Source organism: Epinephelus moara, chromosome 23, assembly GCF_006386435.1.
Source record: "Epinephelus moara isolate mb chromosome 23, YSFRI_EMoa_1.0, whole genome shotgun sequence".
NCBI lineage: Eukaryota > Metazoa > Chordata > Actinopteri > Perciformes > Serranidae > Epinephelus > Epinephelus moara.
The window spans coordinates 15934630-15953202 of NC_065528.1; the positions used below are offsets into that span (position 1 = coordinate 15934630).

Genomic DNA, 18573 nt, shown 5'->3' on the forward strand with positions numbered 1-18573 from the left:
TACATCACCTGATCTCAAACAGTCCAATCAACTGATGGAGCAGCTGATTGATGGAAGGGAGTCAGCTGATAGATCACATGATTCCTTTCTATGCAACCAATTGGTGAATCTCATTCAGGTGCCCTATTTAAACTGCTCTGGCCTGCCTACTGTTGCTGCTTCCTCTGCAAGCCGCTGTCCAACCTGCCTCCACCCCATCTCCTCCTTTTCATGCTGTGTCTGACTTATCAGTGTCATTTCTGTTTGTCACTGATGCTGCTCTGTTCTGTTCCTGGGGGGTCTTTGCTGCTGCTCTCCCTGCTTTCGGCTTTCCATGTAGGCGCATGGAAGGGCAGGGAGGTTTGCTGTCTCTGCCTCAGGCTTTCCTCGTTTGCATGAGGCAGGGCAGAGAGGTGTGCTCTCTGCCTTGAGGTTTTTCTATGTAGTGGCTCTGTGAGAGCTCCTGCAAACTTCTGCCATTAGGACAAAAGGTTAGATTGTGCAGATGGGATTTCAGTTTGGTAGCAACAGAAATGAGTAAACTACTGTGTCCTCTTCCTCTCCTCTCATTCATATTTCTATAAAGGCAACAGGTATCATTGATTTCCAGATCTCCTTGTCCTTATCATCCCTCCGTCCAACACCACAGCACGGTACAAACAATTGCACTAGAACCTTAAAACTACACTCCCCGTTTTTCTACTCTACATTGCACGTAGTAATGTATCAGTACTTTGTTACATGGTTTTATGATTTTGTGTTTTTAAATCGCACTCTGATCTGTGGAGAACAGTGTTTTCCTCCTGTGTATACTGATTGTGTTTTATGGAAGTGATAAATAAACCTGATTCAGATTATGATATTATAACACTGTGCATCACATTAAGACTGTAAATGTTTTTTTGCCTTGCAGAACAGAAGCTATTTCACAATGTCTAAGAACAATTTTGTAACTTGATGCCTGTTTTCTCCATAGTCAACCTCTGCTCCTCAAGATGAGAGCAAAGCCAGTTACTACTCTTTATCCCCGTTTCCTCTGCCTAATCCTTCCTCTCTTACATCCAGTATCTTGCACTTGATCCTTCACATCTCACTCCCTCCTCCCTCTTCATCCTCACACTGCTTCACACTGCCTCACACTGTAAATCATCCATCTGACTTTCCCCCTCTAATTCTTGGTCTCTGACGTTTTCCTACTTCCTCCATCCCTCTTTTACCTTTCGTCTCTCACACTTCTTGTCTCTGACACTTGTTGACTTCCCCTTGGCTTGTCTCCTTAAGGAAACCCCACTGCTGCCTTAAGTGCCTTTCCATTACTCTGAAAACTTGAGGGAACTTTTGTGAGATCAAGCCTTCAAGGGCTGAGGGAGTTACTCAACAACTAGGCATCCTCCAGGGGTGCCCAGAATGCATTTTGATTTTTCATAATTTCATCTGCACAATGTCACAGTGAGCCACGGAACATTCAGCGACAGATTATTTAAAGTAAACAGAATGTATTCAGGGGATTGAGGGAATATTAAATCATTATCCTGTATGTTTTGTCGTTTTTATTATTTCAAATTATCGTACCTGCTCAAAGGCTTGGGCGTATTTGAACCCATACAAATTGCACATAAATTTACAAAGAGCGTTAAGAATGGTTTCCTATTATTTTTTGTCAAATTACCTTTTTCATTGCTCGATAATACAGCTGCAAGTAGCTTCTTTTGATGGTGCATGAAGCATGAATAAGCTGCAAGCCATCTCCCCCTCCTCCTCACTGCTTTGTTCTACTCCTCCTCTACACTTTGCTGCTTGGTTAAAAGCGCACTGTTTCCATAGAGACAGAGTTACTGCCTGACAACTTGTGGTCAAGGAAGTGCAAGAAGGAAAGGAATAACAGGGCAGTCAAACATATAGAGTTTCTATTGTGATGCTTCAGAGACTCTAAACAGAGATTTTAGTCTGAAGGGGTGGGGCCTGGTCAAGGAATGAAAACCCTACATATTGCAGTAGACTAAGTTTGGAAATATTAAATGTTTGGCAGGTGACACAAGAACTGGAAACCTGTGATATGGACAGAATCATTTAAGTTGGACGTAGTCACTAAAGAGTGTTCTCTGTTACATAAAGCTCACTAGTAAGGTATATCTTGGTGTGATGATGGTGCTGGTAAAAAGCTCATAGGATCTCCTCAAATACTAGGGTTCCTCCTCTTTGGAGCATGATTGCACACAACAAATTTTGTGTTGGCATGAGCAAAGGGGCAGGAGACATGGCCATTGAGAAATTAGAAGTTTTGAGTCATTGGTGGCGTACAAGGGTCATAAGGTAGCATTGACAGGGTTAACTACAGAGACCAGGCGTCATCAACTAGATTTGCCCAATGGCCAGAATTTTCTTAAGCAGACACTGTGGGGGCCAGACTTTCAAACTATACATATGGGTGCCTGACTATGTTTAAAAACAACACATTCTCCCTCCGAACTCGTCACATAGCGACATCTGGTCATGGACTTTTAACATCGCCATATGACGTATAAAGTGCGTTTCGTTTTGGCAGGTGTTAACACAGCAATCGCACTCGGGTGACCTTCTTGGAGAGGTGTTCCAAGTCCGGTTACAAACGAACTCTGGTGCAATTCGTTTGTGGTGAGAACGTGTTTTGACCTTGATCTGAACCAACTGCAGTCACATGACACATTGTTTGGGTTAAACATGAGCATGTTACAGTCCTGGAGGATTATTAATGTGCACCTCCTCCTGTACTGCCTTAATATGCACATTCAGCACATCCAATGCATCAAAAACATTGTTTTCTAGTTGGAGCTGCGCCTCGTTTTCAAACTGTATGGTTTGACTAAAATGAACAATGACAGCAATATAGTCCACGATGAGCAGCGCTAAAATCAACCTGCGTAGTTGTCCCTCCATTGTGACATTAGAAAGTCTCGCATTTATCTTCAATGTTTTGTTTACTTCCTGGATTTTTCCCGCATAGAAATTCTGACCAATCAAGAGCAGCTTTCTTACACAAGACATTTGATCTGGTCCACTTGTAAATGCTGCCGTGAGAACACGAACCAACTCTAGGCAATTATGCAACTTTGTAACAAAATTAGTCCCTGATTCAGACCAAAGCAAGACAACTCTAGGTCTGAAAGCATGCCAAGAGGCAGAAATTACATACTGTGGGTTTAAAACTTGCACAGAAATACTGACCATGGTTGAGATTTTTGTTTTGTCCACTTACACTGTCAGCTAAAACACTCGCCAAATGTTTAACACAGTCTGTACAAAGAGTTTCAAAAGCTGCTGACGAGAATCACATTTTCTGTGTCTATTTGTTTTATGATTACTTTGATTGTCACTGTTTGGTATTCAAATCAGAATTGTGAAATGTCAACTTCAACTTTCACTCAGATGCACAATTCAGCCTCTAAACTTGAAAGAATTAATAATTTGACAATAACTGTGATAGTTACGGATAAAAATGTTCTTATCATGAAACCATTTTTGGTAATATTGCCCTGCCATATGCTAAATGGAAAGGTGAGGAATCACATCTATACAAAATGTAATGATAAAAACTAAAAACCACAAACAACCTCATGGTGAGGGAAAAAGGCAATGGATGACCAAAGTCATTGGAATTCATCCCTTAGGGAGAATACATTTCATCAATATTATGATAATCCATTCAGTAGTTGTCAAAATATTTTAGTATGAACCAAGGTAGTGGATCGACCAACCTACCAACAGACAGACAGTGCCATCCCTGAAAGTCGTAAACAAAACAGACAGTAAGAGGGACAGAGATAAATGTGATGGATGACAATAGACAATAATTGAGAGACAATTGAGTTAACCAGCAGTCAGCATTTTCACTTGTTTCACTCTCAGCTGCTCCTGTTGCTCTAAACTTAGTTATTAATCTAACAACTATTGAGCCACTTGTTCATTTGGTGACATCGCACAAACTTCAACTTGTAGTCTCACAGCAGATGAATCATCAAGCGCATGACGTCCACATTCACATGAAAAAGAGGCAGTAACAACTTACATTGCCTCGTGTTCTGATGCCAGAGGAGATCTGCTTGCAATCGGCAGCTTCCAGCCACAGCAATCCACGGACACACAGAGCTTAAAAGCTAGCCACAGGCCAGGTTAAATGTCTCACAGCACTTATGTGGCTAAAATAGCTTCACCTGCTGTTGAATCCAGTTGACATCTCCTTTTATCTATCAACTTTACCCACTATTGCATCAGTGCCCAGAGTCACTGTGGTCTCACACCAACAAAAAGAGGTCTGCAGTCAAGTGTTTGTGTGGATGTGTTGTGATGCTTTACTCACGCATACTGTACGCATACTTGAAAAGAGCATTAACGCTGGCGCGTATATCTGCAACCTCACTTCAAGCGTGCACAAACAATCTGTGGAGGGTGCACATCCACATCGAAACTCACGAAGAGTCCGATTCAGACTGAGACTGAAGTGCCATGCGTGCACCCTGCTGCACTGCTTACATGGTATGCTTCAAGCAGTGATGCAGTATCTGACTTGGGAATATGTCCCTCATGAGCTCTATCTCAGCAGCCTGAAACTGCACCACTATCAGTTTCCTCCAAACACACACTCTTGCATTCTAATAATTGCCAAAGTTTGGATGTGAATTGCTGATTCATTGAAGTTGAACTTGTAACAAGTATGACTGAGATCCCTGTGGGTGTTTAATGCTGATGGTTTTTAGTTTTTATGTTTTGGGGGGTTTAGATATCCACCTCTGAAACTTTGGGACTATTTTTTATTTTATTTTTTAAAGTAGTTCCATTGAAAACAATTTTTTCTGTGGGTTATCCTCAGGGTACATGGGACATTGCATCAGGATGGTGGTAGAAACTGAATATTTCATCTTTGTGAGTTTGGGTTGACTAACATTTTAAGTCCTTCATATCACACTTGTGTTACTTAAAATGATAATAAAGCTTCACTAAATTCTACTTAATTGCACACAGGTCTATTTAATATTTCAGGAGACTACTTTTTAAGTTCATACTAGTATTTTGGGTTTTTACTAGAACCTGTCTGACTGCTTTAATGTACAAACAACTTTATTTTCCTCATACTGTGCTGGAACACCTGTATTCACCCTCTGTTAGAAACTCTCCATTTAGTCTCTTTAAGCCCCCTTCCTTAAAAGCTCAGTCTGCTCAGATTGGTCAGCGTGTTAGTATCTTACCATCGCTGCACCGTGACTGCAGACAGGGGAATAACTGTAACCATCAAAGCATCTGGACCAAAATCTTTACAACCAGACATGTTCCAACAGAAATATGATTCAAAATCAGGGAGAAATAAAAATCGGCATCTAAGATGACATGTTTCCTGACCGTAGCATGTAGCTACATGTAGCAGTGTACTTGTAGCTGGGAAATGACTGTAACACAGTACAGCTTCGGAACTGGACATGTTCCAACAGGAATATGCTCCAAAATTGAAAAGTCATTAACAACACTGGCAATCAACAGTACAAGTTTCCTTGATGTTAGCTGTAGCTACATGTAGCAGTAAAGAGCAAGGAATGGAGTATGACAACACTTTCTTCAGTGGAAAAATCACAAATGAAAGCTACTTAACCAAAATTTTTACAACCATAAATGGTCCAGCAGGAATAGGATACGAAATCTGGGGGAAAATAACAACATCTGCAACCAAGATTAAAGGTTTTCCTGACAATAGCATGCTAGCATGTAGCTACACATGTGTCTGTGTATTTGAAGTTGGTAAATGATGGTAACAGAGTCCAGTGACACTTTCTCCTGTGAAAAATTACCAATGAAAGCTTCTGGTCCAAAATTTTTACAACCAGACATGTTCCAACAGGAATATGATTCAAAATAAAGGAGAAATAAACAACATCAGCAACTAAGATTACATGTTCTCCAGACCATAGCATGTAGCTACATGTAGCAGTGTACTTGTAGCTGGTAAATGACTAACTCAGTATAGCTGCACTTTCTAACTTGAAAAATCACCAATAAAAGCTTTAAAACCAAAATATTCACAACTGACATGTTCCAACAGGAATATGATCTGAAATCAGGGGAAATTAATAACATCTGTAACCAAGATTACAGGTTTCCCTGATAACAGTATGTAGCTACATGTAGCAGTGTACACAATATAAACACTTGCAGAAACATGCTAGGAGCAGATGACCATCATAAGAACTCCTTTACAAGCTGACATCAGCTTGTAGACAAAGTAGAAAAAAAATCAAATGGAAACCGAGTATCCAGAGCAGTCTGAAGCCTGACGTTTTTGCTGACAAGAATAACTTCTACATACATTTACCTCAGTATTTGAAATCCTGGCCACATTTAATACGTACGAAATAAGGAAAAGCATAAAAGGTCCTCTTTAGGGCCTAATTAAATGATGGTGCACAATCAGGATGCACAGGGAGTGCTAAGAAATTAAATGTGAATGGACAGGGTTAAAATCATTAAGGAGAGCTGTCTTTTGAAAGTGATTTACTGTAGACCACAGAGCAGACCGACACTGCTCTGATGTGACTTCAGGTAACGTGCCCTTTCCATCATGACACTGGGTGCTGTGTCAGCCACACAGAATGTGTCAGATGCAGTATGTTGTGGGAATAGCTCTGCAGCCTGATTACTAGCAGTGATGCCTTTAAATCAACAGGCTGACACAGAGGATTAAACACAGATTCTATCATTTCTACCTCTTGAATATACACAACAAGCGATTTACACTTCTGTAATATGACTGTTTTTGATTAATACCGTTTTGAAGATTGCAGTGCGTCTTCTTACAGATATTTTTAATGACACCCTGCTCTCCTCTATAACCAGTCCAAACATTTACGTCACTGTGTGCCATAAACCGGAGAGAGCTAGACATGTTTGCAAGTATACAGTGATCTTATTTGAAATACAAATGTGAGGCTGTGTGCACATGAACAAGTGGCCCATGCCTCTATCTGTGACCCCTGCTTATGTAAAGCATGTGGCTGTACTGCTGTCTAAATAAATGAACTGAAGAACACACTTCCCTTTAAAGTTTGGTCATGGCTTTAATTTTCCAGTGGTATTCTTTTTTTGTGTTCAAAGGAGAAAGTATTGATATTAATTGCACTATTGACCACATTTAACATATGGATGGATTTGTAGGTACAGTAGCTTCCGTATTTAGAATAACATCATGTAGAGTCTGTTGCATTCACTATGACATTCAAGGAGCTTGACTGTCATATTTTCACTGTTTCTCCCTGAAATTGGCAGTTGGATGTGATTATGGGGCACATCAGAGGTATATTACATACAGTAGAGTACAGTGCAAGTGAATGATGACACAAAACATAGTAACTGATATACTAATTAGTCTGAAAAGAGAAAGAAAAGTCTGGAAACGATTAAGGGTTTTAGATGTTTTTGAGGTAAGTCAAGACACAAACTGAAATCTGAGAATGAATTTACAGATCTCAAAATAGGAAACAGCATTACGGTGACCTTTAAAATCACCCAGCAAGCCAATAAAGAAAGTCCAAAGTTCAATACTCACCAGAAACAAATTTCTGGATGAATTTGCATATCATGTCCTGATCCACTGGGCTATTCTCTGACACATTGCCTGGTGACGCCACTACAGGCACTATAATTTGAATACCAAACAAATGCATCTCTACTAACAAACAACAGTATTCCTGATTAATTTAACTATGCTGCATCATTGCACGGTTTAATAAGCTGTAAATTCTGGTTTTGGAGTAGAAAGGCCAAAAATGACATGACAAAAACTAGGGGATGGGAAAAAAATAGATTTACTTCAGGATCACAACATCTTGTTTTACTAGGAAAAGAGAGAGTTGACTGATTGTTCTGTATAATCAAATGTAAATCAAAACCTTGTGTCGGCTGCTCATGTAGAACGGGAATCAACAGGAATGACAGGAAGGCAATCGAAAAGTATAGGAACCAGGGAAGGAGATATTAAGAAGCCTTTATTGCAGTGGCTAAATCATTTAAAGAGCCAACATGTTTCAACTACTGCAAGTCTTCGTCAAGGCTTTAAGGTTTTTAAAGGCTTTGAAGCCATGAAAAAGACCTGCAACTCCCAGCGTACCACGCCATGATGCAGTACGTGAGTACGCTCTCGATCGCGGAGCAATAAAAGGTCACCAGCAGAGATGTGGACTCCAGAGAATTTGAAGGATGCCACCCTCTCTACACAGTCCCCGTTGATGTAGAGAGGGGGTGGGACAGGGTACAGTCATTAATTCAATCCCATTGACCAAGCAGGCATTAGCGGACAGTGCGAATACATGGACCTACAGCAACTTCAATAGCAACTTCAGTTTAGTCAGCCCATCCTAAACTCCTTGCCAGATCAGCATCTTTCTGTTGCTGCCATTACACAGATGAGACCCAGCCCACTGAAATTGTGGAGATATTTAGAGGAATGTTGGATTTCTCCATAATGCTAACTTTTTAGCGCATTAGCTAGCTTCGATTGCAAAACAAAGTGGAGGAAACTGTTCAAGTGTCGTCCTCCTTTGTAGGGTTGGCAAAGTAATCAGCCACAAAGCTTCCTGTGACATCATCCATCCACTGAGTGAGACCATACTGGTCGGCCAGTCTGGTCCTGTTGGTCAGTGTTTGCTGATTCAAGTAACACTCGTGGTCTTGGAGAGTGAGTGACCTGACATGGTGCGTTTGTAAATTCAGTCTGACGCTCTACACTAAAATGAGAGTCCTGTTGGTCAAAGAAACAGAGCGTTATATTTCTATATGAATTAACAAACAGTTAAGTAAATGGCACATTGACTCTGCTCGGCGCTCTGCTGCTCTGTCTCCCCAGACAGAGTGCCCAGAGTGCGCTCTGCCACTCAGAGAGTGTGTCGCTCTGGATAACCGAACAGTACATTAAGACAGCGCTCTGAATTTACGTACGGTCGGGTTTGTGCCACAGTGCGCTCCAGCACTCAGAATGAATATTTCCGAAAACACCACTGGTATCATCTTCCTCCGTTGTCTTAAACAGGCCAACAGAACTTGGTAGCTAGCACTAGCTAATGTCTGTGGAGAATTGTTTTGCCTCCAGCTAAGCCCCGCCCACCAAAAACATCATACTGTTTCCTAACAGTCAAAGGTTCTTTACATGTAGAATTACAATCCATAAATATCGCAATACATATTGAATCTGTACCCAAGTGTTTCAATAATAGTGAATCGGGAGATAAGCGTGTCGTCCCAGCCCTAACAAAAACAAAAACCTAGTTACTCTATTTAGCAAATCATAGAACTACAGAAAACCAAGGCATTACAGATTTTACCAACGGCTGTAACTTTCACAGAGCAGACAAAGATTTAACACTTATAACACGGTCTCCAGTCCAAAAAGTTGCTTCTCTGTAAAAGTATGTGGATACACAGCTAGTGGCCCCCTTTGATGGTTGGAAATTGTTTTTATCATCCAGTGTTCAAATCCAAGTTTTGCTTTTACTCCACATAATGAGCTCTGCACACTCTGACCTGAGACACTATATTTTGGTGTCCTGTACACAGAACAGCATTGCAGAGTATTTGAAAGCGAAGTCAAACCCTACTCAGAACTAAGCTTGTGCATTTAATACAGTTATGAGATAGAAAGGCCTGCGTGCAACCACACACGCACACGCAGCATTATCAGAGGCCTGAGATGACCACCACATGCCCATTTATCTCTACAGCGTCTTATCAAAGCCTTAGAGGTTGCCATTGGGGCATCACAGTACTGAACTGTGAATGATGATGAGGTCACAGCTCTTGTTTGGGAGTTGTGAGACTCTTTAAAGGGTCAGACAGCATCACTCAGGTGTGTCAGATAATGAAAGGGCATGTCTGCATATGCAGAGGCAGTTAAACTGCTTTGAAAGGCCTGAGCTAAAAATCCAGATAAGGCCCTGCAGACCTGTTTGCATAAACTGAAGGTTTTCGAAACACATTTTTGCAGATGAAAACATTTCTTTGTCTGGGAGCAGTACAAATTGGAGCAAACAGGAATATATATACTACAGTGAATTTTGCTATTTTGTCCTCTAATACTCAATGTATATTTTAAGGTCATGCCTTTCAAAGTTAATTACACATTAAAGGGACCAATTCCTGTCATTACATTATTTTCTTCTGAAAGACAGCACTGAGGACGTCTACCTGGCCTTGCCTTGTCTGTGCTCTCTTGCTTTAGTGTTCATCAATAACAAAGCCGTATGTTATTTTGGTTTCTGCTATTGACGTTAGTGCCATGCAATCTGATGCAAATGCCTTTTCCAGAAAATACAGTGCGGGTTACTGGGAAAGAGGAACATGCAGCGAGTTATCAGACGCACCTTTTGGGTTTCAAAGCTGCAGAATATTTGAACTCCTGACTCTTGTGTTCATACCTGTGTGTACTGTATTATTTTTAATATGTTGCTCTAAACACCAACCAGCTGCCTACCCTTAGATCCTTTGAAGAAGACAATACTTTATGAGTGTCTGTCTTAAACATGTATATATTTGAGTATTTGAATTTTGTACATAGACTTTTTTGATGATACTCTACTATTCATTCAGTAAACACATATACAATTTGACAAGGAGAAATTTAAATAGTTTCTCTCTGTTAAAAAGTGTTACATAACAGATGGCTCAACAGTGTGTCATCCAGCCACCCTTCACCACCTTCAGTTAATCATTAATCTCTTGCCCGCTCTGTTTTTACTATGTACACGTTTAAAAAAAAACATACAGGTGCCATCAGCTAGTTTACATCACCCTGACACCAGCTATAACAACCCTGTGACTTCTGGACACTGAAACAAATCCGCCAAACTGACAGCAGTGTGCACCTGATCTCAGCAGGTAAGAGATTTTTCATCGCAGAATTTAACATACTCTTATTTACACTGGTCGATATACCCACACAGAATAGATATGCAGGAGTTAAACAGTTTACAACATGAGATTAAAATTTTTTACTTTTTTAAAACTAGAATATTTTGATCTCCTTCTCACTTGGATTCTTACATTTTTTTTTATCCCTGTGTTTTTTAATTTAGCCTTCTCAACAATGATCCTGACCACAACTGTGAGGATGGCCGGTGTGTTGTTCCTGGTGTGTGCAGGTAAGGGTCCTTTTCTTCGTCTTGGTTGCTATATAATATTCCAAACATGTTGTCATCTCAACTCGTCAAATACCGCCTAAGTAAAAATATCGTTACACTTTACCTGCTCTCTGGGGGAGATGCGCGAGTTAACACACGACCCTAACCCTGAAAACACGCCGTATCATTATCATGTCAAAACAACAAAAGATGTCAGGTGCCCAATCAACTACCACTGCACTGCTGAGAGGAGTGTATGTGGAGAGAAAGGACATAAAGAAAAAACATATCCATGTTGAATTTGGCAGGAGGAGAGCTGGTTATGGTTCCCTCCAAGCAGCTTACAGAGGTCACACTGATTTACACTGCAAGGCGTTCAAGCTCTATTCAGTAAAACTGAGTATTGGGCAAAGGGAAATTATCAAGTTCTCGTGATGTGTTCAGTGTAATCTTGTAAAATGTAGCTTTTGGTAGAAAAAGTTGATTAAATACAGCTGTTTGAAGGAGAAATTTGTTGATGTTTTCACAGCACTACAAAATAGGTATTAGAGAGGGAATTACGATGTATCATATACATTCTATTTTTTGACATTTTTAAAGATGTTTTTCATGTGAAACAAGGTTATGTTGTTTTATAAATGTATATAACTGAATTTGTGCTCATTCAAAGGTAGTGTAAAGAAGGACTGACTGACTTTAAAACTGTTCATTTATTATTTTTTAGTGTAGATTTCTGTGTTTCCCTGGCACAAAAGAAGAAATTACAACAAAAATTACAAATAAATATATTGGGGAGATTGTATCTGTCAGTATCAGCCCAGAATTTCAAAATCAGTGCATCCTTAGTTCAGCTGGAAAGTTCAACATTTTATTAGTTTTTTTTTTCATTGTGGATTTATATCAGGAGTGTCAAACATATGGCTCAGGGGCCAAAATCGGCTCGCCAAAAGGTTCAATGCGGCCCACTGCGTGACTTTGCACACCCAATAGTGATGCACGTGTGGAAACCACGAGGTGTCAGGTTTCAGGACCAAGTTCAACACGGAGCAGCTTTCTTGTAAAATGTTGCTTCAGAGGCATTTTTACATTTCTTTTATTTCACTTTAGTTTGGTGTGATGTCAATATTACTACACTGGAGTGGAAGTGTGCAGAAAAATGCACATGTAATGACAGCGAGTGGTCGACTGACTGAAGATGGAAAAACAGAGAGATATTGCTAAAAGTTGCATTTATTTTTCTGAAGGCATCAGAGGCTGTTTGTTATCTGTTTTATAAATGGTGATTGTTTTTAAAATGTACTTCTTTAAACAAAAAAAGGCGTAAAGTTTGAAAGTGTTTGTTATTTATAGGATATTATGCAGTGGTTTTACTGGTCTGGGCGACCTGCGATTGAATCAGACTGTATGTGGCCTGTGAACTAAAATGAGTTTGACACCCCTGATGTATATGATTATGTATTGAAAGCAAATTAGCACACATTCATTTATCTTATTTTTCATTGTAAGCAAGGTTGTTTATTTGCATTTTGGTAATAAACGTGCAGTACTTTGGTAAGCTTTTATTGGGGGGGGGGCGGAGGCTCGCCTAGGGCACCAAAAGTGCTAGGACCGCCACTGTTCCAGCTTGTTACACACCACCACCGCAAAGGGTGTCTCTGTGCAACGAGCTGAATGTTCTGTCGGTGTTTTGCGCACAAAAGTATATTCATACCATTTTAACAGGTTTAGGACCTTTAAATTACATGTCTGTCTGTCCTGGAAGAGGGATCCCTCCTCAGTTGCTCTTCCTGAGCTTTCTACCATTTTTTCCCCCGTTAAAGGGTTTTTTGGGGGGAGTTTTTCCTTATCTGCTGCGAGGGTCCTAAGGACAGAGGAATGTCGTATGCTGTAAAGCCCTGTGAGGCAAATTGTGATTTGCGATATTGGGCTTTATAAATAAAATTGATTGATTGATTGATTGAATAAATATATTTTTAAAACCTTTGTCAGCAGTAGGTCTGAGTACTTTTACATGCTTATTCCACTTTTTCCAAGTGTACATTTCAACAATTCACTATGTTTTTTGTTTTTATACACCATAAATGTTAAGTAAGCGAAGATTAAAATATTTTTGTTTTCTTTTTACAGGATCTTTTCACTTTATATTTGCATCCAATCATCTACGAATTTTCCGTCTTCCTGAAACAAAGGATGTACGGAGTGTTGCACTGCAAGCATGTAATAAGATGAATGAATCATTTGTCACTCTGTACGATGATGAGGACGCCAAATTCATAGATAATTTATTGATGGCAGAGGAGCCAGGAGAAAGTTTTTGGCTTGGTCTGCGTAAGGATCGAAATACCACCTGGTCAGACGGTTCCCCTGTAAACTTCAGTAACTCATCTGTGAATGTAACAGACAAAGAGCAGATGTGTGAAGCTATTGACAACAACACATGGACCGGCTCTAACTGTTCAGACAGAAAATATTTCATGTGCTACAAGGGTAAGTTTCAGCATATTTGATGTTGCACAGGTTTTGTTTTTTTTGTATTTTTTCATTTACATATTTGTCTGTTTCAAGAGACAGATTTTTGGATGCCTGTTGAATTATTGTGGTACATGGGTTTTCAGCATGGTGTAACAACCAACCCACAGAAGGTTCAAAGTACAAGCTTTCTCAACTTATTTGTGACAGGAGGTAACATCGCCATGTATTGACTAATTTATATTTTTGTTTAATCTGTGCAGGTAATAATTACACCCTGGTAAAAGAAAATAGGACCTGGTGTCAGGCACTGCAGTACTGCAGAAAACACTTTGATGACTTGGTCAGCATCAGAAACGAAACAGAAAATGACGACGTGATAAGAAAGGGAGAGAGCACAAGCTTTTGGATCGGACTCCTGCACGATAAATGGGAGTGGGAGGACGGAGGCTGCTCCTCATACAGAGAATGGTCTGTAAACCTAGAAAATCCCGATCCAGAGGAATGCACAGTTTCAGCTCCAGATAATCCAAAATTATTGAAAAAATATCAATGTTCCAATTCAGCACAATCCTTCTGCTCTAAAGGTAAGCAATATATAAATAGAATTCATATGATGTCACATTATTTATGAAACACCTGATGACTTATACACGATATGAGAGTAGCTGTAGTAATAATACTGGAATATGGGAACTTCTTCAGATGGATGACCTGTACTCAAACAAAACACATGATGTTAACTGTTGAAAAGTCAACTGGCCGCCTTGAAGCAGTGTCATTCAAATAATCATCAACCATGAAAGCAAACTTTTAAGGACATAATCATCTGTTTACAGATATTAACTTTTTTGTTGTTTTTCAATTTAAAAATAAAGAATTGCGACTTGTGGAGTACAAAGTAAAAAGACAAAAAGAACCTGCATTACATAACTACACAGAAACAAAAAAATGACTCCTGGGGACATCCAAATAACAGAAGAATAAATGAACACACCAGATGTCCAACAGAATAGACCGTAGCTCATGTGCATGTGGCTGAAATTATATCTCTACCTGTTAATTATACTTCTGCCTTCTTCCTGCTATCATGTCAGGTAACATGAGAATCAGAGTGGTTGATAAACATCAAACGTGGGAAGAGGCCTTTAACTACTGCAAGGCCGAACACTCAGGCCCGCTGCAGATTGAGGATGCCGAAGATCAGCAGGTTGTCCAAAAATGGCTAAATAACACTTACAATGCCAGCACCGATAGTCTGCTCTGGATTGGTCTGAGGCAGAGTCGTGTCTTTGGATTCTGGATTTGGAGTGACAGGACAGTGTCCTATAGCCACTGGAAGAATGACACACAGCCTGAGGTGTCCGGGTTTGACCGCTGTGGTGCCATCAGCGGGACAGACTACATGTGGAGGAATGCAGACTGTTCACTCCAGCTACCTTTTCTTTGTGAGGAGGAGATTGTATTCATGGATAAGTCACGTAACCACTCATATTTTCCATGACTGTGCTCTGACTCTAAATAGATGTCTTTCTCAAATTCAGTGGGTTCCAAAAATTTGACATTTCTAAACATTTTTGTTTGAACATGACGTTAAAGATTGATACTTTTTATTTGCAAGTGTTTCTATACTGTAATCATATACAATAAGAAGTAATCATGTTTGTAGTTCATTAAAAAATAGATATTGATGACTTACAAATCATGATGCTTTGTTAATTCTTTTTTTTTGTGGTGACATGTTTTGTAATGAGTGACTTTATTTCTCTTCTTGATTTTTGTGGAGAAACTCACTGAGTCTTTAACATCAGTCCAATCAATATTTCAGATCAGTAAAGGCTTGTTTATCTGTATGAGACTCCAATTGGACCCTTGTTCCACAAGTAATCATATAGAAACCTATTTGTGTACATATGCATTGTTTTTATATTCATAACTACATATTTTTTACCCAAGAAGATTTGCTTTTTCAGCCTTTAGGTTATAAATGTGCTGTGATGCAGTGTGGGACAACATACAGAAGATCCACGGAAGATTGTAGGAGAAATGTTTGCTGTGTGCATTGACTTTCTTTTTCTTTTTTCATTTGTTTGTGTGCAATAAAGGGCAATTAATTTCAAATCCAATCATTTGGGACCTATTATTTACTTAGAAATGTGTCTTAAAGCTGTAGAAGGTCATGTTTGTAAAAAACAAACAAAAAAAACAACTTTGTCATATTTGCTGAAACCTGCTAAATATTTTTCTCTGCGTTCTTGTTGTGCTTCCAATCACATTTGCTAGATTTGCTAAAATGCTAGAATTTTTTATATCTCACTCATTTATGTTTTATTAAGACTTAAAGTTACCCATAATTAAGGGCAGGCCGCTTTTAACGACAGGCTGTCTGCTGACAGGGACCTCGACCTCTCAATCAGAACTACCCCTTGCTCCTTCACAGAGCCACAGCAAATCTTCTCAATTTACAGCTGAACAGTACACTAAAATATGTTTCTGAAAGCATTTGAGGCAAGAAATAGGAGCTACGTTTGAGACTCCTCGGCTCTGAGTGGCTGTTTTCCTTTAGCTGCAGTGGATTCTTACAATTACAGTTAGAAGCACTACAAGGAGGCAGAAAATATGTGTTTTTCACAGACTATCTGTCTCATGTACTACAGCTGTATGTAGTGGATGTTGCAGCAGATACAACAAAAAGTTGGTAGCTTTAATTAACTCCGACCTAATGGTAAATAAGATAATTTCCCTGTCTGTTAAAACGCTTCAGTGTATTCATTATGACAAGTATCTATTAATTCACATAAACGTGCAATATGTGCTCACTGAGATTTCTTGAATTTAAAATGGAGTAGTATTCGGTGCAGCTGCTGTATTTTTAATTTTTTTTATTCTACAGCAATTTTTCCCCATAATCTCACATTAGTGATTAACTAAATTTCATTTAGATGAGGGTCTCCTTCTTTGCCATCATATTTCTCTTTAGTTTTTCTACATTCATTGGGCATTGTCGTTGACGGTAGATGCATTCATATCCTTTACTTAGTTTGCCCATTCTCAACCAGGTCTGTGTTACCAAAGTGTGGAGAGTGTGTGCAGATGAACAATGTTTAACCCCATGGTGGTCACCTTAACACGGTTTTCTGCACACACTCCCCACCCTGCCGTGCCACAGACCATGTTGAAAATTGGCAAAGCATCCCTTAAAGGTAAAGAAGACAAAACACACTGCGAAAATACTCCACATCAAGCAAAAGTCTTGCATTCTTCAATGAAAAGTATGCAAGTATTACTGGCTAAATTTACTCAAAGAATCAAAAACAAAAGTACTCATTCTGCAAAAATAATGGCCCCATCAGCATTTTAATATTATATATGCTATTTTGTTTTTTATAGTCCTGCTGCATTAATAGTTATGTCGCATTCTACTGCTGCAGTTGTTTAAAATTGTGTGATATTAACTACGTTATATACTGTTGGGTAGTTTAATCTACAGTAATGCATTATATTCTTTGAGATCATTGTAGTGTCATTGTTTTGTGAAAACCACAAATGTCAGTTCAGAAAAGTTAATTGGTTTATAATAAATAGGTTGAGAATTCTAAACCCATAATGGAACACTTAATCCTTTAGTTCGTCAGAAATAAAAATATTAAAATCACCAGATTTTGAGATACATTTTTTACTGGACAGGAGGGGTATGAAAACTTGGAGTGGAGCATAAGTATAATGTTGAATGAATTGGAAAAGCTCAAGTAAAGTACAGGTACCTTGAATTTGTACATACGTAGAGTACTTGAGAAAATGAGCTCAGATATGTGGTTAGTTTGGCAAAGACAAAAAGGAGAAATTTGGCAATAACAACTGGCTGTTTAGCCAATCTGTTCACATCTCAGGTTAATTTACATACACTAAACATCAGCAACATTATCAATGCAACATTAAAATGGATCAATAAGAAACAATTATGTGAAAGACATCAATAGAACAAAAAAACAAAACAAAGAAAAGGCAGAGGCGATAAAGAGGGTTGATTGTGTTCAAGACAGCATATGCTCCAACTCAGCAAAATTGGGGCTAATGACTCAAATGAAAGGCTATGCATGGTTCAAGGGAAAGTCATTGCAAAAAAACCCCAAAACCTTGGGTTAGCATTAAAGCGATGAGAGGCGGGGGAAAAAAGTAGAGAGGAGGGGACACTGGTGATGAGAAGAAAAGCAGATATCAGGTAAAAACAAAAGAAAGCAGAGATAACAGACAGATGATAACCCACAGCTAGGGTGGTGATTTATTTGAGGAGAAGGAGAAAGAAACAAAAATATGTAGACAGAGTCCTAAAACAAACTGGGAGAACTGGAAGACTGGCGTAAAAACAATATGAAAGGAACGAAGGAGGGAGAGTGGAAAAAAAGGTAACCGGAAACTTGGACAACTTCCAGGGCCATTATTCACACCATGGACAAACTTGGAATGAAGGCTCAATCAGTCACATGCTCGCTCATCATTATAACTCATCATATGGCTCACAGTGCGAATGTGTGTGTGTAGGTGTGTGTGTGTGTGTTTATAAGCCTCTTGATCATTGCTCATTCCAGACGACCAGACTTTCTCTTGAGTTGTCGCTCAGCTCACTTCTCTGACCATTATGTGATGTACGTGTACAAGGGTGTGATCATAGCTCATCCAGAGGAATCAGAGTTTCTCGGGGAAACACACTTCTCCACGGCATAAATCAACAGCCACTGAAGATCCTGACTTGCAGCCAAGCACATTTCTTGGTGCAAAAGCAGCAAATTTTCGTTGGCAGAGATGTAGACCAAATAAGCAGCTGATTTATGGCCCTATTTTGGATTGAATGACCGCCCAAGCCTGGTGTCCATTCAGCCCGAGCTGACTCATAAGATACCTCCACCAGGGGTGTGCCAAATGCCTGGAGCAGAGGTGGTCCATACAGTAGCTGAGTTTTATGCAGAATATTGTATGTCTGATAATTTTGTGATAG

The 18573-nt window shown here is 39.5% G+C and overlaps 1 protein-coding gene across 1 annotated transcript; it reads left to right on the top strand.

Moving 5' to 3' along the window:
• The first annotated feature begins 10767 nt into the window (after positions 1–10767).
• LOC126384756 (secretory phospholipase A2 receptor-like) lies at positions 10768–15825 on the top strand. The gene is made up of 5 exons (XM_050036016.1): positions 10768–10866; positions 11064–11129; positions 13236–13595; positions 13841–14164; positions 14675–15825. Exons 2-5 carry the CDS (start codon positions 11075–11077, stop codon positions 15079–15081), a joined length of 1146 nt encoding a protein of 381 aa, XP_049891973.1. The 5' UTR covers positions 10768–10866; positions 11064–11074; the 3' UTR covers positions 15082–15825.
• Positions 15826–18573: the final 2748 nt, after the last annotated feature.

Bases quoted from the DNA above. Each gene is read 5' to 3' on its own strand.
- LOC126384756 (XM_050036016.1), top strand. From the start codon at position 11,075: ATGATCCTGACCACAACTGTGAGGATGGCCGGTGTGTTGTTCCTGGTG. The intron at 13,596-13,840 runs GTAAGTTTCAGC...TAATCTGTGCAG, and splicing joins ATATTTCATGTGCTACAAGG to GTAATAATTACACCCTGGTA. The intron at 14,165-14,674 runs GTAAGCAATATA...CTATCATGTCAG, and splicing joins ACAATCCTTCTGCTCTAAAG to GTAACATGAGAATCAGAGTG.